Raw genomic sequence first — 23,888 nt, forward strand, 5'->3', positions numbered from 1 at the left:
TCAATCGCTCCCCGGGTGCCGTAGCAAAAAATGGCTGCCCACTGCTTCAGGTGTGTACTCACTGCTGTGTGTGTGCACGCACTTGGATAGGTGAAATGCAGAGCAAAAATTCAGAGTATTCATACTTGGCTATACATGCAGAGCTGGATAGATTACTTATGAATTGTAATCAGTTACTGATTACAGTATACACATGACAAAATTTGTAATAAGTAATATAATCTCTTAGATCCTGCACTTTTTTAGTAATGTAATCTGACTACTTTTGGATTACATTTAGATTACTTTTGTGCTAACCCTTATTTGATGTCACACATACTGTAGGATAATCTAGATGTACTATTACCGACAGATCAACAAAGTCCATAAATATATATTCTCACAAAAACTTTATAATCTAGCTCGCACGTCAACCTGAAGATCAGCCTCACCTTAAAGTGTCAAATTTTCGGTTTTAAAGTGCAATGTATGATACTTCAAAATTACTAACACTAATGTACCTGTTAGTGTTTGCTGATAGTACCACACTGAATAAAAAACGTTAGCACGCTTTGATCGATGGTTTGGAGATCGTGTGTTTCTCCGTTCGAGAGCGCATAGGTTGGTAAATTAACATTATATCAGTTAATGAAATACGTTACTTTACCGTAAATTTAACAGATTTTTTTTTACGTTGCTGATGTATTTTTTACGGTAAAGTTCTGGCAACCACAGCTGCCGTTTTTTGAAAAAACTATAAATTTAAAAAAAACTGGGATTTTTTTACAGTGCATTTCCTGTTCACATCCACGACAAAACAGCTGATTATTTACGAACGGAAGCTCACAGAAACGTGAAAACTGTAGTCTCAGTATAAATATCTCTAAGCTAAAAGATGATATAGTGTGATCTGATTACGTAAGCAGCCCTTATCATTTAAGTGCGGGGTCGACTTACTATCTTTTCAAAACTGTGGGGGTCCTGACCCCCCTGTCCCCCGTGCCAACAGCGCCCCTGCCCTCATGGATGGCAGCTGCCCCTCCTTAAAAAGCTTCCATTCCAGGTCCCACATCCAGGAGCTCCAGAAGGATAAAAGGAAGAATGACGACAGTGAAGGACGAGAGGGGAACGGGCCTGGACTTTCTGTTGTTGTTTTTGTTTATATGCGGCAGCCCCTCATGGACGACTGCCATATATAAACGGAAACAAAACAACAATATACAGTAAAGTCCAGGCCTGATCCTATCCTTCACTGTCGTCATTCCTCCTTTTATCCTTCCAGAGCTCCTACGAGACTCGAGACTGGTGTGGCACTCATGGCAAAGTCACGTGATTTCAGTAAACGAGGCTTTCGTTATGTCATAAGTGTTTCGAAACATTTCGAAATTTCAATGGTTCACGTGACTTTGGTAGTTTGATACACGCTCCGAACCACTGATTCGAAACATAAGGTTCGTAAAGCTTCATGAACCAGTGTTTTGAAATCGCTCATCACTAGATATTGTTGAATAAAGTCGTTATTTAGATTTTTTGGCACAAAAAAAAATATTAATGACGGAATTTTCATTTTTGGGTGAACTAACCCTTTAACGGTTTAAGTTTAGAGATACCACAGGAGTTTGGGACAACAATTGTATCAACCTTATTTTTCCTCCGATTTTAAGGTTTTGCAATTAAAGGGTTCACCAAAAAATGAAAATTTTGTCATCATTTACTCACCCTCATGTCATTCCAAACTTGTAAGAATTTCTTTCATCTTCAGAACACAAATGAAGACATTTTTAATGAAATCTAAGAGATTTCTGTCCCTCCACTATGACTTTGACGTCTATAAAAGTTTATAAAGGGATCGTAAAACTAATCCGATGAGTGGTTTGGTCCAAATTTTCTGAGACTCGATCGCTTTATATGATGAACAGATTTAATTTAGGCTTTTATTCACATATAAACCTTGATCAGCAAACAGAAACTCAGTCATACTTGCTATTGAGGTATTTCTGAAGCTCAAACGTGCTGCGTAACACATGAGAATGAACCTCATTGGTTCTCGCACGTCAAGCGAACATGTTTGAGCTTCCGTTTACCATAACTGATGTGTGAATTGATGAATGTTTATATGTCAATAAGAGCCTGAAATTAAATCTGTTCATCATATAAAGCATTGTGTCTCCAGAAGATTTGGACTAAACCACTCAATTCATATGGATTAGTTTTACAATCTATTTATGAACTGTTTGAAGCTTCAAAGTGGTAGTTGTGTAGCTGTCAATGGACATACAGAAATCTTTTAGATTTCATTAAAAATATCTTCATTTGTGTTCCAAAGATGAATGAAAGTCTTATGGGTTTGAAATGACACAAAGGTGAGTAAATGATGACAGAATAATCATTTTTGGGTGAACTAACAGTTTAAGGATATGCTTAGGACTGTGTTTTTGGACAGGGCAAACATGTGCTGGAATGATGGTCAACAGTTGGCTATTTACTTTCTCAGTACATCTGGGCAGGTTTTGGTTGATATTTTGAACATTTTTGTTATTTTGAACAACCCTTACTAAATAATTTCAAACTTACTAAATGTCTTTAAAAAATTATTTGGAGCATATGACTTAATAATTTAATAATACTTTTAACTTCTAACATACAATTGTGCATCTAAAAAGTTTTCAGTAAGAATAAATGAGTAAGTAAAAAATCAACCGAATTCTCCAAGTACTGAATCAAAGGGCCTTCAGTTTTTATTTATTTATTTTTTTCTCAGATTCCATGCTGTCTGTGCTAACACTTTGATTAGCATTGCTCAGTTGCTTGGTAGCAGCACACTACAATGCCACCCCCCACTTCTATAATACCAGTAAATGTGGTAAAGGTGAACACACTCTCTCTGTCTGAGCAGAGGGGTCTAAAGCCCTCAGGATTGGGCAACAGAGCCTCTCTTTCCATTCCTCTCTTTCCTAGATACTTTAGAATGTTTAAGATTTAAAAAAATGCAAGGCTCAACCAATTAGAGATATAGTGTTCACATCCCACGCAGGTCTGCATTGTGTTTTCACACAAGGAATATGAGCACTTATCTAAAGTGACCATCAATATAGCTTTGCTGTTTATGCCCCAGATCCTGTGACACAGCAAACCCAAGAACTTAAGAGTGCTCATGAGTGCGTTGTCATCAGTGCTGGAGAGTAATTAACTAAAGGCTGGTTGCACACTGTGCAATTTTGGCCGCAATTTGGTCGTCTGAGACAAATTTTGAGAATCCTTAAAGATTTCTATAATCCTAGGCTAAAATCTGTAGTCTTTGATCGCTAGTTTGACGTTCACCGACAGCCGATTAATGAACGTTGCGATCAAATATTTACCTCAGACGAAATTCTGGCAGTGCCAGGATATTTGGCACACAGTCCTGCAGTGTGACTTCTCCTGCGACAAACGTCAAATTGTCTTCATTTTCAAGACAAGCCGTGATCAAAATTAACTCTAGAGATGTCTTTGTTAGCCACCATTTCAGTCCCACGTGTAATGCAGCAGCTCTCAGTCACCGAATATGCATGTGTTGATGATGTAAAACTTCTGGACGAGTTTTCATGCTCGCATCCGTTTTTAATGCGTCTTGACTGTCGTTGATGGCTGAGATCCCAAAGTGTGATATGAGGAATGATGTTCGTACAGTCTGACAAGCAACAATCCTAAAGGGCTATTATAAATCGCACAGTGCAAACCTGGCTTAAGACTTACATATTGTGGTTACATACTGTTGTCACACCCCTTAATCTAGTTCTGTACACAGATTTTGGTTAATCATGCAAGTGGTAAATGCATGGCAGTATGTAGCCTTAAAAGTAGCATCGCTAATTTGTATTGCAATAAAACATCACATTCAGAATTGGGCAAATGGACATTCGGATTAATTTTAGCATTCTTGCAGTGTAGCTAAATACTTTTTTTGCTAGATGCTATTGGTAACAACAAATAATTATTTGTTTGAGTTGTCATAATGAATTCTAATTATAATGTTGATGTGACCATTTAGTTTGTAGCTCAGTTAAAACTAGCCAGAGCTCGTTCAGTTGGTTTATGAGGAAACAAATGTAAATAAATTACATTTTCCATTATTCTCAGTGACAACACAAAAATGATAAAATACAGATATAAAGCATCAATTAATAATATGCATCTTTTTTTTTTCTTATTTCCATTGCATTAGCAAAATACGCTTCCTGTATTTATCAGGAAGTGAAGATGAATATAAAGTTTTCCAGCAAATCCATTTTATCTCTTGTCCAAAATCACCTGAATGCCTGCCATGTCATAGTTAAATATCATACAGGACCTTTCCAGGTAGGCTTAAATGTGGCATATCCTCATGCAGTTCCCAGGTGGTTTCCAAATGAAGCTAAGCAGGATTCAGCCTGGTCATTTCATGGATGGGAGACCTCTTAGCAAAGGAGATATTTTGGCCTGGTTTCACAGACAGGGCTTAGATTAAGCCAGGAGTAGGCCATTTAAGTAGCTTTTATAAAAATGCCTTAGCAAAAAAAAAAAGTATTACTGTTACATTTTAGCCTGGGACTAGGCTTAAGCCCTCTCTGTGAAACCAGGGCAAATATTGTAAAAATGTCAATGTATAGGTTGTTTCTCGATCTTCTTCCTGGAAAAATTTGCCCACTGGGCATCTCTATTATCATGGCTTCCTAATCATTTCCATGTACATATAGATCAGCTAAATCACAGTGTTCCAGTCCCAAACAGCACCCTAAGCCCTCATGGTCTTCCTCTATACTTTTGTTAAAGCTGCTTTGACTGTGGAGTATGCATTGAGGGCGGATAGCAACTGCAAAGGGGCCACTCGTGAGCATCCTTCTGAAACCTAAAATGATAAACGGGGTGTTTCTGGGCTTTTCAGTTCTGTTTCTGGAGGGCCATGACCTGCAGAGTTGAATCCTAAAACAAACACACCTGACTGTAATAATCGTAATCCTAAAGACCTTGATTAGCTGGTTCTGATGTGTTTATTTAAGAATTTAAAAACCCTGTCCTACGGTCTTGTGGACTTAACACACATGCTGCAGCCATTGTAAGTCTGCAAGGATGCAAGGGCACATGAACTGTGCCATTTGGGACAGGGCCTCTGTCTCATCTTCACTGATGTTTGGTGATAGTTCTGATGCATCATCCATGTGGGCTCAACACTTTAGGTAGAGGAGAATTTCCCAAGTCTTGCTCAAGAACAGGAAATAGCAATCAAACAATGAAGCAAACTTCATCAAATATGCAAAAAAAAATGCTGTAAAGCAGCTCTGCAGAATACAATAGTGTCGTTATTCAGCTCACTTCAGTTCAATGTTGATTCAATTCAATTCAGTAACAGTGTCAAATTTTTCAATTATGAAATAAAGTTGATTCAGCTGTAAAGCAGTAGTGTCATCTTCCAGGGGAGCAAGTCTTTCCTGTATAATGATGTAACTCATTGTGCATCATTCAAGAAATCAACTAGCTAGTCATGACTGTTTCCAGAAACTGTACTGTTGCAAATTTGTCATTCAACCACATTGGTTAATGATGTCACAAAAGTGTTGGAATAATAACTTCTTAGTAATCCATTTTGAGATGTTTCCTTTTCCAGATTTTTTGCTATAAATTACGGACATAACATTGAGTATTAACTGAGTACTAATTCTCATTTTTCTCAGTTATTTTGCTTTATTTCCATACTCAAACATAGGCTCCTTCTTGCACATGCACACTCTTCACAAACGGCATTTTATATCTCTTGACAAACTGAAAGACGTATATGAAATTTGTATATATTCTAAATAAAAGATATAAATTTTACTGAATGTCAGTTTGCTTATTTTGCTCAAGATAAGAATTTATTAGGTCCACATGTCATGCAAACAGTAAACTATGCTTCTAACCACAGGTCGAGAGCTGTAGTTTCAACCACACAACTTTGCGAAATTGTTTGCAAATGTTCTTTGGAACTACGGTTTCAGGAAACACTGACTTGTCGAACTATGCCGATAACGACAGAACGTTGACAGAACAACGCTTTTGGGAAACGCACCCCTGCTCAGTTTTGCTCTCATCCAATAGTGTCAGTGTTCTGACATTGATAATGCAATACAACTGAATATTAAGCATCTTTTAAACCCAAACAAAGCAAAGGTGACAGTGGCAACCCAAACTCCATCAGGCGACAGAAATGGAGAAAGAAAAGCTGTCATTTATGATTCCAAACCTCATCACAAGTCAGATTTTGGATTGATAATGTTCATAATTTTTAAGAGGAGGGGTATAGTCATCTGTCCAGCAGGTTGAATCATCAAATTAGTTTAGCTACTTTCAATTATGAGTAGCTTTGCAGGCTATATAATAATTGCCAGAGCTAAAATTCTCAGGAAGGTGGCCCTCTTGGAGCAGGATTGGACACCCTTGACTTTGACCAACATGTAGTACCAGTACTAATGCAGCTATCTCATGTGCTAAGACTAATGGAGTTAAAAACAGCATGAATGGAGGGCCTCTTTATTAGAGGCTTTCATTACAGAGAAGAAATCGCTGTTTGTGTGGATACATTCGTTAGTGTGTGCACTCTACCACTATCAAACACTTTAAGCCACAGAGAGCCTACTGGCACAGTGCCGTGTCGGCCATTAAGCAAGTCTCTTTTAGTTACTGTTGGCACTTTTGCCTCTTTGGTGCTGAGAGACCTGCAGAAGACAGTCAATCTGTAAAGGACTTTAAAAGAGAGAGATAGGGATGGAGATCTCACATCCACACAGATAACGGCGCGGGCATCAAAGGTGGCACAGTGCACGCAAGGGTGGCAGAGAAAATAGGTCACTTTCAGAACAGTGCCTCTTTTCTCAAGCCTTCTCTAGATAAGCTTTTTATGCGGCAGTGATGACACAAGAGCTCTTTACGAAAAGTTAAACTAAACACTGAAAAAATCAGCCAGAAGAAGTGATGCTAAAAGAAGAACCTAAAAGGGGAGAGACAAATTTGGCTCATATGTCACTGTTAGCCATGATAGGAAAAAAGACACCATCTATGGATCATTTCAGGAACAGGTCGATGCCAATGATCCGAGCAAGGTTCAGCAAGTGACTATTCATAGCCGAGAGCTGAGATAGGACCGAAGACCAGCATGTTATTATTATGAGGGCTTTCAGGAGCTGTCCGGGGGCCTGGTGTCTCTCTTGTTATCTTCATTAAATGTCCCTTGTGTTTATTTGTTGTTGTCTGGCTGTCTCTTCAGCTTGAAGGACACCATCTAAATTAACAGAGATGCTAATTGGAACTCCCAAATCTGCTGAACTCCATACACACACATACACTCACTTCCTTTCCCTCCTCTCAGCACCCGTGGCACCACCTCCCTGTGGAGAGAACAAGCTCACACGTAATTTAATTATCAGTCTGTGTGTGTGTGTGTGTGTATGTATGTGTGCATATGTCTATCCTGGCACTAAAGTTAATAATTATCACGTGTGTTAGCAGCGGCTTGGCACCTTGAGAAACTGTTGTGAGAGCTTAAGCAGCATTGGTCAGAACTGATGAAATATATATTCAGCCAAGCTGCACTTAGACAAACAAGCACACAATTCAGATGTCAGGTCTGTCAAAATGAGCCTATTATAAATGGGATTGGCCTTGACTATGACTAAGATGTAAAGTCACAACATCAGTGACATGAAGGGAAAGAACAGCAGGAAACTAATGGATATTCTGCCTTTACAATCTTTTACAGTCAAACATCTCTACATATTTTCACAGCAGGCTACATTATAACAGATTACCATATATGAATAATACATTTTTTTTGTGTGTGCATTCACACCTTTTCTTTTTATTAAAAACAAACAAATAAGTTTTACAAAGCACACTAATCTGATTAAACATGACAACACTGCCACCTGCTGGATGACTTATGGACTGCAACAGCTAATAATTAGTTTTCCATTCAATTTTATTTTATTCTATTCTATTCTATTCTATTCTATTCTATTCTATTCTATTCTATTCTCATTTTTGTTAGGGGTTCAAGCACGTAGTGCTGAAACCCTATTGTAATTGTAAGGATTTTTACTATTATTATTTTTTTTCTGCCTTAAAACTGATCGGGCAGACCAAACCGTAAGGCCTAGACTAGAGACTTGAAACTTTGTCAAATGGTAGTAGTTGCTACTCTATGGAAGCCCGTTTCCACCACTAAAAAAAAAAAAAAAAAAAAAAAGCCACTTAAAAAAAAAAAGAATTGCGACTTTTTATCTCAGAATTCTGACTTTTTATCACGCAATGGCGACTTTATATCTCAGAATTCTGACTTTTTATCACGCAATTGTGACTTTATATCTCAGAATTCTGACTTTTTATCACGCAATTGCGACTTTATGTCAGAATTCTGACTTTATAACTCGCAAGACTTTATTCTCTTTATAACTCGCAATTGTGACTTTATTCTCAGAATTCTGACTTTTTATCACGCAATTGCGACTTTATGTCTCAGAATTCTGACTTTTTATCACGCAATTGTGACTTTATATCTCAGAATTCTGACTTTTTATCACGCAATGGCGACTTTATATCTCAGAATTCTGACTTTATAACTCGCAATTGCGACTTTATATCTCGCAATTCTGACTTTATATCACACAATTGCGACTTTATATCTCGCAATTCTGACTTTATATCACGCAATTGCGACTTTATATCTCAGAATTCTGACTTTATAACTCGCTATTGCGACTTTATATCTCAGAATTCTGACTTTTTATTACGCAATTGCGACTTTATATCTCAGAATTCTGACTTTATAACTCGCAATTGCGACTTTATATCTCAGAATTCTGACTTTTTATCACGCAATTGCGACTTTATGTCTCAGAATTCTGACTTTTTATCACGCAATTGCGACTTTATGTCTCAGAATTCTGACTTTATAACTCGCAATTGTGACTTTATATCTCAGAATTCTGACTTTTTATCAGAATACGCAATTGCGACTTTATATCTCAGACGCATTCTGACTTTATATCTCAGACTCGCAATTGCGACTTTATATCTCAGAATTCTGACTTTTTATCACGCAATTGCGACTTTATGTCTCAGAATTCTGACTTTTTATCACGCAATTGTGACTTTATATCTCAGAATTCTGACTTTTTATCACGCAATTGCGACTTTATGTCTCAGAATTCTGACTTTATAACTCGCAATTGTTGACTTTATATCTCAGAATTCTGACTTTTTATCACGCAATTGCGACTTTATGTCTCAGAATTCTGACTTTTTATCACGCAATTGTGACTTTATATCTCAGAATTCTGACTTTTTATCACGCAATGGCGACTTTATATCTCAGAATTCTGACTTTATAACTCGCAATTGCGACTTTATATCTCGCAATTCTGACTTTATATCACACAATTGCGACTTTATATCTCGCAATTCTGACTTTATATCACGCAATTGCGACTTTATATCTCAGAATTCTGACTTTATAACTCGCTATTGCGACTTTATATCTCAGAATTCTGACATTTTATCACGCAATTGCGACTTTATATCTCAGAATTCTGACTTTATAACTCGCAATTGCGACTTTATATCTCGCAATTCTGACTTTATATCACGCAATTGCGACTTTATATCTCAGAATTCTGACTTTTTATCACGCAATTGCAACTTTATATCTCAGAATTCTGACTTTATAACTCGCAATTGCGACTTTATATCTCAGAATTCTGACTTTTTATCATGCAATTGCGACTTTATATCTCAGAATTCTGACTTTTTATCACGCAATTGCGAGATATAAACTCGCAATTGCGAGTTAAAAAGTCAGAATTCTGAGATAAAAAGTCACAATTCATCTTTTTTTTTTTTTTTGTGGCGGAAACGGGCTTCCATACTACTCAGATACCCAGACTTGTCCAAATTGGCTAATAGGTGGTGCTACAGTGATCAAAAATGCGAAACTTCTCATGACTCCTAGACTGTTTGTCGCGGATTGTATCTTATATGTCTTAAGTGTCTTATATCATTGGAATCCTTGGCTCAAGACAAACAACATGTATATCTCCAATTTCATTTCTGCCATAAAAAAAAAAAATTCTGCCATCTTAGATTTTGTCCAAAACCTACTTTTGCGTCCTAGTTTTTTTTTTTTTTTTTTTTGCCCGATCAGAACCAAACCAGTTCGGAAATATTCTCTCTAGTCTGAATATCAATACTTATCAAAAAAAAAAAAAAAAAAAAAAAGTTGAAATTTTGCTTCATGGACACTAAGGAGCGCCAAAACTCTCAAAATGGGCAGAGCCACTTTTGCTAAAATGACTATAACTCTTGAACTCCAAACTCGGTACACGTGTATGGGCTCAATCTTTGGTCACGATAAAAAAAAATCATATCGACTGAACACTAGGTGGCACTATAACAGGAAAAAAATGAAAACGGCTATAACCACCTGACTGTTAGGTCCTGTCCCAAATGGCACTTCCTCAGAGTCCACACTTTGGTGACGTCATGTAGTGCAGACCTATTGGGCCCTTGGCGCAAGTCCACGAGGGCGCATTGAGAGGTATTTTTGGGACAGACTCGATCGTCATGCCGGAAATAACGGTCTGGTTGATTTTTGACAAGAGCTGCAGGTTCGGGGATAATATTTAGTATCAAGAACAGGTTTATTTTCTTTTGCAAAATATTATCTCCATGTCAACTACACAGCCTACTTTTCCTTATGCCACCTGGGCATTAGACAATATATACATACTTATTTAAATAATGTATACAGTTGTAATAATACATAATGTTCCATTTGAACTAAGATTACAATTTTAACACATAATAAACATGTGCGTGAGTTTCAGATGAATTTACAGGTTTAAATATAAATACTAGGTTTACATATGACTCAGTAAAGCCCTGACATTCGGTTCTATTTATTTAATGAATCATAATGCGATCGTATTATTCAACACGCTATTATTATGTTTGAGATATCAACCACTAGTCGATGATTATGTTTGTATAAACTGTAGGTAACAACTGGTAAAATGTACACCTAGGTCATAAAAACCGTAATGAAACCTACACTTAAATATTTTCTTCTCAGCCATGTCATCAATTGCTCTTGAGCGAAATCTCCTCCCATCTGTTGTCTGATTGGCATTTCGCAAGGATTCCTGGGTAGTTAAAGTGTGCGGAGCCTGCATCTATGTGGGCTTCGCGGAAGACCGCTTCAAGGGTGCAAAGGGGGTGCTGCTGAGCACACTTCAGAGCGTTAAAATGCTGAATGGGACGGCCTACGGACTCGTAGACTCGGCGAGCACGCGCAATTTAAGTTCACAAGACCGAAAGTCCACATGAAGTGCGCCATTTGGGTCAGGGCCTTAGTCCGATTGACTTGAAAATTGGTATGCAATGTCTTGGTCCAAGGTGCCATGATAGTCTATAAGGACATTGGCGTATTTCAAAAAACATGGCCGCCATCGGCCAACAACTTTGCCTCAAGATCCATTACTGTCAATCAAATCGTTCATTAAAATATTCGCGATTATGTCGAAAAAACCTACTTTTGCGAACCAGTCTTAGGTTTTTCTCCTGATAAGAACCAAACTAGTGCAGTGCAATTTTCTGGACCCTCTTGATCAATAATTATCAAAAAGTTGAGGGTTTGGCAACATATAACCAAAAGCCTATAAATCCTAAACGAAAACTCACGAAAACTTCACGAAAATAGGTGAGTGCATGCAGCATATGACTCTAACGAAGCATGCCAACTTTTATGGAGATCGGACCATAGGTGGCGCTATAACTGTTAAAAAGCTTTTAAAAACTTTTTTTTTTTAATTCCTATGATAAACTGCCTATGTTGGCTGTAAATGGTCTTTTCCATCTATGATTGAGATGGTTATAGGCTTGGTAAATGAAACAAAATACCTCTTTACAAATGTGATTAAAGGCCTTAAAGCGACTGAACACAGATAATTGCTGCTTTTTCTATTCTGTTTTGTATTCTGTTTTCTGTTTTGTATTCTATATTCTTTTTCTATCTGCTATTTTATTGTTTGTTATTGTTTTTAACATGTATTTGCATTGTGATACTTCTTTTATTTGCTTTTCATTTTCATTTGCTGTTTTCTATTCTATTCTATTCTATTCTATTCTATTCTATTCTATTCTTTGCTATTTGTCCAATCTTTGCTTTTTACATTCTACTGTTGTCTATTGTTTTCTGTTCTATTATATTCTGATTCTAATTTTAATTTCTATTCCAATTCTAATTTTTGTTTTATTCTTTTATTCTAATCTAATGTCTTCTCATTTCTATTGTATTCTATTTTTTGTTTTCAAATGTGCTCTATTCTGTTCTATGAATTATTTTTCTTGTTAATTCTTTTCCATTTTTCTTCTTCTTTTTTTATATACTACTCAGAGGTATTAGTGTGGAGAATAAGCCAGAACTGCAGCGTGTGTTGGAGCAAAGGAAGAGAGAGCAGATGATTAAACAGAGAAAGCAGGAGGAGGAAGCCAGGAGGAAAATATCTCCACTGGAACAGGAGCTTCTCAAGAGACAACAGAAACTAGAGGAGGTATAGAAACCATATGATCATACAATATTTCATACGGACATGGACTAATGAGGGTCAATATCCTTTTTTAGTGTCTTATCATACTAAACCATCTGTTTTTATGTATATCCTATTTAGCTGCAAACCACCAACCAAATATGTGCTGAATATCTGACGTATGTCTGTTTATTCTTCTTATCTGTTTTGTGTGTGTGTGTGTGTGTGTGTGTACTTTAGCTGGAGAAGGAACAAGCAAGACTGGAGGAGAGCAACTGCAGCGCCCCGGAGTTCATCAAAGTGAAGGAGAACCTGAGACGAACATCGTTTACAAGTTCTGGAGAGAAGGAGGTGTAGGGACACAGACTGGATCCATATGTGTGTATTTGTGCACAGCCAGTAACATAGAGACCTGCTGCAGCTCCTAAACACCACCCACATGACTGAGCTTCTCTACTTCCTGTCTCACGTCAACAACACCTTCACCGCTCTCTGTAGCAGGTTCAGAGAGGGCCGAGATAAGGACAAGACCCAAAGAGCCTCTGCTACACCTTCACGTCACAAAGTGGTTGATGCTCAAGAGGTTTAAGGAGACTGCAGAGAGAAAGTGTGTGTTGTTTTTTCTGCTCCAGATGGGCCCTGTTGGGTTAAAGTTTAACTTTCCAGGCTGCTTATGAGTTTGTTTGTGTGTATGCATGGATGGACAGCTGTGTTCTGGTTCTGAAAAAGTGAAAACAAGGTACAAGGAGTAGTTTCAGAGTGAATAAACAGTCTGTTGCTCTCTAACCGAAAGGCAGAACATTTATAAGGCGACAACTAGACAAACATATCAGTATTACAGACAACATTTTTGCTTATTGCTTACCAAATCGCCAAATATTTGTTCATTGCCTAATTTTAAATATTGTCTCTTATACTTAACAATCAGCACTTGTCACTTTTAAATGAAAATATAACAACTACTATTATTTCCAGCCTTCATCGCCCTTGATTTTAAGTTCAGAAAGAAAAAAAAACAGCAACCATTAAACATTGATCATTACTACAATGATGGCTAAAATGATGATGCACCATTACATGAAGTTAACTATTTAATTCGACACATCAAATGCACTTACTTGTGTAAAAAATAGAGAAGTTGTCTAGTTTGTGCTTATTCCGGTGCCTTTGTCTAAGTAATGCAACAGTATGGGCTGCCTGACTGTTGATGTGGTTCAATGTATGTTGCAGAGAATTTTGTTCATAGTCTTATCTTCATGAAATGTTGAAATGTTGGTTGTGTATCAGAAAAAGTGACGTTTCTTTCAACTTATTTGCTGCTTTGATTTATGATTGTTTAAACAAACATTTACAAATGAGAAATAGAAGCATAAAGCACTAATGGCTGAAACCGTTTCAGAACTGAAAGGTATTTTTAAAGTGCTATAAAATAAATCAACTGTTTTAGAATGTATGGGCTTTTAAAGCACAAAGTAAAATTGAAATAATATGTAATTGCTGCCTTGTCTAAAGCCATTGGATAATACAACAGTCAATTTGTTACTACAATTCAATGTTAATTTACTTATAAAAATATATATATAAGAGTAGGCTACTTATATTTTTTGTAGCTTTAGTCATGACCTTTTGATTGTAATAAACAGAGAACTTACACAATAAAGAAAAAAGTATACGTGCTTCATAAGAAAAAAACAATACAAAAAATATCAGCTTTTTGCAAAACACACACTTGCAAAGAAAAAAATCTGAACCATCTACATGCACTGACACGTTAACAATAAGCTATCAAGTTCAGCTCTGTTCTATTTAGATAATGCCAGCTCCGTGTCTGCAGGGCCAAGCATCCAGACTTCCCCGCTTGTGGAATTTCACAACACAAACCTCTAGTGAAACAGTAGAGAATAGTGTGTGTGTGTGTGTGTGTTGTGAATTTTAACTAGATGTTCTAAAAGTGAAGTGGCGTGATGCTACAGGAGGTCACAGGGCCCGGTTCAGGGTTATCATGCTCGGTTTCACATTAATGGGTCCTCGGAGGAGTTTTTTTTTCCACTGATGGAAATTCTCCATCTTGCCCTCCATCCAGCTTCTCGATAGCTTCTTAATTAGAGGGACAGGTAACACTATATCCCGAATCACAAGACCCTTTGTCCACAAAAACACGCTATCCGCCTCTAATCTGTTTAATCCCTAAGAATCTTCAGGATCCGATTTGTTGTGCTCTAGTAAACAAGGGCTAAATTGTTTGACGTGAGGCAGTTGTGAACCTGAACTGAACGATGGCACACCTGAACTACAGGCAACACAACAGCCTGAACATGAACACAGTGTTTTAGGGAGATGCTCCCTACCAGGCCAACACATGATGCATCTGCTATGAATCATTAATATGATTCATTTTAATTTTAAACCAAATTAATAATTGATCTATTGGAATCAAGACATGTAAACCACAAAAAGGATAATCAGTTGTGAAGCACATTCAGACATTACTAAGATTAAATGTAAAAAGGGGGAAAAAGAAGCTTGCTGTCATCTCAAAGTTTTATTTTTGAAGGATAGTTTATGTTTACACAAAACCTTAAAGTTACACTACCGTTCAAAAGTTTGGGGTTGGTGAGATTTTTTAATGCTTTTGAAAGTCTCTTATGCTCACTAAATCTGTATTTATTTGAGCAAAAATATGGTCAATATTTTTACAATTTAAAATAACTTTTCTATGTCAATATATTTTAAAATGTCATTTATTTTGGTGATGGCAAAGCTGAAATTTCAGCAGCCATTATTCTAGTTTTCAGTGTCACATGATCCTTCAGAAATCACTGTAATATGCTGGTATTTCTTATTATTCAATGTTGACAACAGTTGTGCTTTTTAATATTTTTGTGGAATCCATGACACTTTTTTTAGGATTCTTTGATGAATTGAAAATTCAGAACAACAGCATTTTTTGAAACAGATATTTTTGTAACAATGTAAATGTCATTTCTGTCACTTTTACACAAACATTTTTTTTCCACAGAAGATATATGTACACTTTATTGATGGCTATCAGGATGTGAAGATAACACAAATTGCCTACCTACCTTTAAAGGATTAGTTCACTATAAAATGAAAATTGATTTACTCACCTTCAAGCTAGTTATTTTACTTTATAATGTGTTAAAAATTTATTTTTTTCTTACTCAAACGCATCACCGTGTGGAGTACGTTTATGATGGATGGATGCACTTTCTTGAACTTCAAACAGGTGGTTTCCATTCACTGCCATTATAAAACTCGGGAGCATCAGGGTGATTATTAATATATCTTCGATTGTGTTCGTCAAAAAGAAGAAAGTCATATACACCTAGAATGGCTTGAGGGTGAGTAAAGCTTGGGGTAATTTTCATTTTAAAGTGAACTAATCCTTTAAGTAAATATGTTACGTTAGCATAATGTGTCCCGATTCACCACATCTAAAAAGACTGTAAGTAGTATAACGTTCAGTAAGACATCTTAAGACAATGGCTTCTTGTCTGTTTCTTGCTGCTGGCTTGCCCTGTGACCAGTGTTTACTTCTCATAGTTTCTGATAACATCTTAAGATGTGCAGTAGTTTGCCCAGTGTTGGCTAAACTGAGCATTGGTTTATGTAAATGAACATTCCTGTTTTGGTCCTAGTTCCATCTGTCAGGACAGATGCTGAAGGTCACACCCCTCTGAGATGGCTGCTGTGGGAGGGACTTGAGTCTCAGGTGAGGTACAAAGCAGCAGGAATCTGAACTCAGAGCTGAGATGAGACATGGGGCCACACAGACAGGTGATATTAACGCTACTCGTCCTGATGTTTGTGACCTACATCTGTGAGGCAGGTATGGGAAACTAACTTTTCCTTTTTATGTTTTTCTTAGTTTATCTTTTTCTTTGTTTATGATAATGAATTGACAGTTTTTATCATTTATAAAGGTATAAATGATATATATATATATATATATATATATATATATATATATATATATATATATTATTGTATTTGAAATAACATTAATTTATTAATTTCAATTAATCATTTGTGCAGTGCATTTATTGTGTACAAACATGTTTTTACATTGTACTTATATTTAAAAAATCCTTGCATGTAATTACAGCTGTAATAATTTCTCTATTTACATTTAAAATTACCCACCCTTAAACCTATCAATACCACCAAACCTGTCCCTAACCTTACCCCTATCCCTCCTCAATGAAAATGTGTTTTGAAATGCAAATGTGTTTTGAATTATTTATTTTTTTTTTTACATTCAAGTACATTCTTATTAAAGAAATCTACTATAAAGTGTGATCATTATGATTAACAGGGAAAGAACACACACAATTATTCATATTTTAACTATCAGTAACCTAGAATAATCATGGAACAAGTTGTTTCAGAATTTTTAGATATATTTAGTTGTTTCAGAATATATATATATACAATTGAACTCCAAATATGTAAAAATTATTTTTGAGTTTAGTAAACTAACTAAATTTAATTTGGTGTTTATCCATTTGACTTGTCCAATGTAAGGAAGAGGATTAGGGCCAGGCAATAATAAAAAAATAAAACCATCTCGAGATTAAAGTTGTTAAATTTCGAGAAAAAAATTCGTTAAATTTCTAGAAAAAAATCTAGATAAAATGTTGAGAATAAACTCATTAAATTACGAGAAAAAGCTCGTTAACATTTCAAGAAAAAAGTCGAGATAAAATATTGAGAATAAATTCGTTAAATTAGGAATTTGTTCTCGTAATTTAATGACTTTTTTCTCGTAATTTAATGACTTTATTCTCAACATTTTATCTCGACTTTTTTCTCAAAATGTAACTTTTTTTCTCATAATTTAACGAATTTATTCTCATAATCTAGCGACTTTTTTCTCGTAATTTAATGACTTTATTCTCAACATTTTATCTCGACTTTTTTCTCGAAATTTAACAAGTTTTTTCTCGTAATTTAATGAGTTTATTCTCAACATTTTATCTCGACTTTTTTCTCGAAATTTAACAAGTTTTTTCTCGTAATTTAATGACTTTATTCTCAACATTTTATCTCGACTTTTTTCTCAAAATTTAACTTTTTTTCTCATAATTTCACGAATTTATTCTCATAATCTAGCGACTTTTTTCTCGTAATTTAATGACTTTATTCTCAACATTTATCTCGACTTTTTTCTCGAAATTTAACAAGTTTTTTCTCGTAATTTAATGAGTTTATTCTCAACATTTTATCTCGACTTTTTTCTTGAAATTTAACAAGTTTTTCTCGTAATTTAATGAGTTTATTCTCAACATTTTATCTCGACTTTTTTCTCGAAATTTAACTTTTTTTCTCATAATTTAACGAATTTATTCTCATAATCTAGCGACTTTTTTCTCGTAATTTAATGACTTTATTCTCAACATTTTATTTCAACTTTTTTCTCAAAATTTAACAACTTTAATCCCGAGATGGTTTTATTTTTTTTTTTATTATTTCTTAGCCCTAATCCTCTTCCATACTAATGTATTTGAATTAACAAAATTTTAAAAGTTGTCTCAACTTTTATGATTTTTTGGGGGGGGGGGGGGGGGGCGGGACAATTTGAGATTTTTTACAGTGTATAAGATTTCCTACGATAAACTGGTCATTTCATTGGGTTGTTTTGCTTTAGCACTGCTCCGGAAGTCTTCTGCAGTGGATTTTCTGAGGTCTGGGAGAGAGAAGCGTGCAGTGAGATGTCAACACGGAGGCTGTAGCTCTGAAGACAGTGACGCAGAAGAACTACTGGAGGCCAACTCAGATTACGTGAGTTGACTACAAACGCACAGAAGCTAATATCATCTATTTTTTATTTATATTATTTTTTTTACATTATAGCTACTAATATTTACATATCACATTAAATATCAGCCCAGTCCAAACCCTTTATTTGTATAATATTGGTGGTTTAGTGAGCCAATCTTAAGGGTCTGAACTCTGTTTTACTGAAAGATGTATTTGATGTGATGCAAGATCAGTTTTTGTTCATTTTGAAACTGAAAAGCACCTTATGAAAACTGCTAATCTATTTTCACTCATCAGGAGCAGGACAACTCAAAGATGTTCTTTAATGGTGGATCTCAAGTAGGGGTGCAGATGGTAAGACTGGATGGATGGATGGATGGATGGATGGATGGATGGATGGATGGATGGATGGATGGATGGATGGATGGATGGATGGATGGATGGATGGATAATTTATGTATGGATATTGTTCCCTGGTTAAAAAAAAAAACTGTACTGTATGTCCAGTGCTTTCTCGAATGTCTCAGTTATTAACATGTAAAGTGGAATGGAACTCAATCCATCCATTGGGGCTTCGCTGAACTTCTTCCTTTTCTCTGCCTAACTCTCAGAGGCCTGACGGTGAGCCACAGGGAGAGGGCTCAGGTATGTAGCCCTGCGGCTCATGGCTCCAGGGATGTGAGTGTCCGCACGGTGGGAAAGACAGAAAAAGCCTGGGGGAAACTCCTCTATACTGCATCATTGGATATAAGCACAGGTCTTCCAATGTGGAATAAAGTCAGATACTATAATAACATCTTAGAATGAATCGTCTTAAAATATAAGAATAGACTCCTAAAGTGTTTTTGAATGTTATTCAGTCTGAGATGGATAAGTTCCTCATGTAATTCTAACATAGCTGTGGTGATGCCAACTTTGGTGCTTTATAAAGAATGCTGCTGAAAGCCTTTACCTGTTGTACAACCTGTTATGACACTATAGTCATGGTGCTAAATTGACATTATTCATTCTAGAGGACAGTATTTATATACTATACAAATATAATGCATAAATCTAAAACAATATAACTTCACTAACAAAAAAAAGGTACCTCAGTGCTACCATGTTACATATGACAGAGGTGTAAAGTCCAGGGGTCAGAAAGTAAAAGTCCTGCCATATGTTTATTCAACCCATGAACTCAGCCAGCTGATTTCATTAATTAGTTCTACCTCCTGGCTGAAAAAACTGTGCTAATTAGCAAATCCGGGTGATTGGAACAAAATACTGAGGAGGACTTTTACTTTCTGGACCTGGACTTTACATCTCTGACATACAACTTTTTTTTTCTGGTGGCAAATGTGTTAATATAGCCTATTCAGCATAGGCCTACTCAGATGCAAAGAAATCTCTGCTGCATAACCATCAATTCATGTTTTAATTTACTTTACAAAAAGGTTGTAGTAAAAAAAAAAAAAATGTGTCATGGAAAATGCAATACAATAATATTCTTTGAAATGCATTACAATAAAATTTAAACACCATGGTATATGAATATGCTAATCATTCAGTACCATGGTATATGTCAAAGTACCAAGGTATTGCCATGTTATACTATCATGTTTAGGCCTGTGTTGCTGTTTATGTCATCTTATCAAAACACATACAATACAACCTCTATAATTAGACATACTATATTTCCTTTACAGTGTAAAATCATCAAAGACTATATTTTTACCACATTTCTTTTCTTGCTTCCTATTGATTTTTTCTCAGTGCAAATTAAAAATAAAGATTAAATGCTTTAGAAATATTACATATTTGCCTTTTCTGCTTTGTATTCTGGTTTTAATGTCTATATTCAAAAGTTTGCTGAAACGCTAACACGAATAAACAGCATTATCTGTATTCTTGCTGGAACATTTTATTGAGAAAACTATATTAAATGTGTTTTATGCTGCCTAACAGTAATATTAACCTTGACTGTCAGTTTGGCTGAAAAACTATTTGCAAGGTGTTGATTGTCTTCAGATGGTCTTTAAAGTGTTTATGCTGCCACCTCTTGGCCGTAATTCATATGGCACTACCGCAATACCAGTGAGTGTCACTTGGCATTCCATAGGTTGTGCAACATGGAGAGAAAAGGGTGAAAATTGTGTAGAGGAAAACTATACTTGCAATTTTGATATATATACCTGCTCTGTGGGACAAATAAGGACACTTTCTGCTTCTACCTGTGCAGGAATGTTTAAGAATGTTGACAGGTAAAGCTTTTTCACAGGAACACCAGAGAACCTCGGCCCACCTGACACCGCTTCTTGCGACTGTGTGTGGCGTCCCTGGTGGCAGGTTGCTAGGCGATGCCAGACATGTAAACATGGTGAGGTGTCAGCTATACCGTGGGAGACAGAATGCTTCAGTGATTTGAGGAACCAGAAGGCAGGAGGGCAAGCCGGGGCCATATGAACGAATTTCAGGAGGAAATGGAACACCCTGCCCCACAATAAAATGAGCAATACAAACTCTGCAGAGAAGTTTCTGTATACTATCCTTCTGCCAAATTACACAAATGCTGAACATAGGACAGGCTAAAAGGGAAAATTGAGTATAAACACTATAACAGATGTGGGTTTATGTGAAGAAACGGAAACATAAATGGTTTGTAAGAGTAGTTTTAAGAGACAAAAAGCAATAGTCTGACATTTTAAAAAAAAGGACAATGCAAAACCTGAAATAAAAATATCCAGCTGGGTGATATTTGTTCATATAAATGTGCCATGAAGGTATAGCTTTCCAAGACAGCTGTAAACACACTAAAATGCTTTACAGATGTTTGTAAATCCAGCAGGCTAGTTCTACACAAGTCTGTTTTCAACCAACAGCACTGTACCATTTGTTCCTCATCTAGTTTATTGCTCTTATAAATGAAAAGTATTGTATATGTAGTACAATTTTGGACATTTTGGAAAGTTTAGACATTTTTACACAAACTTCAATATTCGTTGAAATGCCACTTGCTAAATTAAACGTGCAATGTGGTCAATAATGGACAATAATGTAGTATGCTACCGTTTTAAATGTTTATCTTTGCATACTTTCTTTTAACCTGATTGAGATCACAACAAGCAGCAAAAGGACTCAAGTCAGAGGAAGACTTCACATCAGCCACCATTGATGCTACAGCCACCGCTTCAACACCTCTGTCCACTGGCTTGGCTGGCAAGATCTGCATGTTGACCAATCTATTGTACAACTCAGCCTTTAATAGTTGTTTAGAAGCATTAGGAGACACAAAAACATGAAAGAAATCTGCAAATGTTTAACAGGTCATCTTTCCTGCATATTTCCAAAGTTGGATTTTGAGGAAATGAAGATAGATCAAACACCATTACTAACCTACCTCCACACCAAATGAAAATATCTAATCAAACACAGTGACTCAGGCCTGATTTAGTTATCTAGTTTTACAGGATCCCGGACGAGCCCCCACTTGTTACGACCCCGTCTAGGGTGAGGCCGCAACATAAACTGCAGTTGAAATCAAAGATCCTTTGTACACTTATTTACAAAACCACAAGTGAAAACACAACTTCAGGGGTGAGCAAAGGCCAAAACAACAAACAAACACCACACAAACTCCTAACAGAAAAACCAAAAGAAAATAAAATAAATTACTTAATAATAAATTAATAAATCTCCCTATCTAATGAAAAACAGGAGAAAAGAGTATTTACAAAAGAAATGGCACTCACCCCCTATAGCTCCCAGATGTGGAAAAGATATATACAATACTTTACAAAATATACAAAAAGAAAATGATATTGACAACAACATATCAACTCAAACCCAAAAAAATAACACTGCACACAACAGGCAGATCAACAGGCAAGATAACAGAAACAACACGCCACAGCAAACACACAATAGCATGTGCAACTGAACAAAAGGAAATCACAAATTGAGCAGAGCTCCCTCTTCAGGCCTTCCAGATCCTTTTATTGCTGCTCCCTGGTCCCATTCGCACCAATCAGATCCGGAGATCACTTTGGTAGAATCCAATCCTGTTAAAGGAAGGACAGGACAAGAGAAAGAGAGAAAGAAAGAATGAAAGAAAAAGAGAGAGAGAGAAAGAGAGAGGACCAGCAAAACAACACATATATACAATACAATACTCAGGACACATTATATTATAAATAAGTTTCTTAATTTAAAAGTTAGTATACAAATGTGCCAATCAAGTCCTGAAAAGCGAAGCCAAAGCATCTTGTTCGCCCTCAGGTGGCTGTATGTTAGGTCACAAACCCTGCCCTCACCATGTAATGTTATGGGACACGAGACAAACTAAACAGTCAAATTACACGTCAAAAGATGGCAGTTTTTATCACACTGATGTTAGCTGAAGTGTTCATTCTTTAAATACGCTTGGTTTTAGTTAGTTATTTGATGCAATAAAAATGCGTGTTTTGATGTCATGATTGACAGCTGAGATTGACAGCTTCTCTGAGTGAAGTCCTCACTGAAGCATCAACTGACTTTTTTTCTGGATCTTCAGGAGAATATTGGAGCTTTAACTTTAATTTCTTAAACTCATTTTAATTAATGAGTTGTTCTGCAGTATTAACCGATTCTGCGGGAGTGTGGATGGGATATCGCGGCTCCACTTTGCACTCACTACTGTGCAGACTCAAGATTCAAGATGTCAGCACCATATTGGCACACTGGCACCTTCACTTACTACAATGGAAGAGAAGATGCGTCATCCATCTTTTTTTACAGCCTATGTTAGTAAACAGTACATACTGTGCAGCATGCAGTAAACAGAATGCTAGTATTCCATTTCGAACACAGCAGCTACTGCTATTTTGATGAACAAATGCAATTTAACAAATAAGACTTTTAGTTGGAATAAAAAAGCATTTATGAAATATAACATGTGTTACTTTTATACTGATATTTGTTTGCTTCATTTACATTTTGATATTTCAAGTGTGCATAATGGTGACACACCTAGAGGTGGCAGTAAAGCTCAGAATAACAATTTCACACTCTGTAGTCCACTGTCTTAGATGCAATGAGTCGTTTTCTATATTAGATCTCTTTGCAATTGAAAACAAATGTGCTGATATTTTGTGCAAATAATTTGAGATGACATTGATCGCTTCAGTCTGGAATTAGACTGTGCCTTCAGCCAGAAATAAAAGCTTCACAGCAGTGTGTGTATCTGCAGCTAGATCCAATCAATGAGCCGCGTGGCTGATCAAAGTCCGGGTATCTTGGTCCAGCGTGAAAGTCTATTTTGTGCGTTAGATCTGAGCTTCAGGAATCTAAATCTCTTTGAAGCCAGCGCAGACTGGATTAGACATGAACAAACGATGGATTTTACCATCTTGACATAAGAGTTAACAGTGGATTATCCAAAAACTGTTATTTGTCCTAGGTTTTATGCTCAATTTTTTATTTTTGGCACAAAGATTTCTTTCCAGTGAAACTTATTTTATTTAAAGATGCAAGAAAGTCAGTCAAAACACTGATGGTCATCTTGCAAAACATGTTACATTACAGTTCAAGTTATTGTGA

The 23,888-nt window shown here is 36.2% G+C and overlaps 1 protein-coding gene across 2 annotated transcripts in view; it reads left to right on the plus strand.

The window, feature by feature from the left end:
* si:ch211-236d3.4 (protein FAM107B) overlaps nt 1-14,227 on the plus strand; it is a 47,167-nt gene extending 32,940 nt beyond the window's left edge. For both annotated transcript variants that reach the window (XM_048172821.1, XM_048172822.1), the window contains 2 exons: nt 12,419-12,575; nt 12,792-14,227. In XM_048172821.1, coding sequence (XP_048028778.1) covers nt 12,419-12,575; nt 12,792-12,908 — 274 coding nt within the window. In that variant the 3' untranslated portion in view covers nt 12,909-14,227. The remainder of the gene's footprint in view (nt 1-12,418; nt 12,576-12,791) is intronic.
* The last annotated feature ends 9,661 nt before the right edge of the window (nt 14,228-23,888 follow it).

Source organism: Megalobrama amblycephala, linkage group LG21, assembly GCF_018812025.1.
Source record: "Megalobrama amblycephala isolate DHTTF-2021 linkage group LG21, ASM1881202v1, whole genome shotgun sequence".
In the NCBI taxonomy this organism is placed as follows: domain Eukaryota; kingdom Metazoa; phylum Chordata; class Actinopteri; order Cypriniformes; family Xenocyprididae; genus Megalobrama; species Megalobrama amblycephala.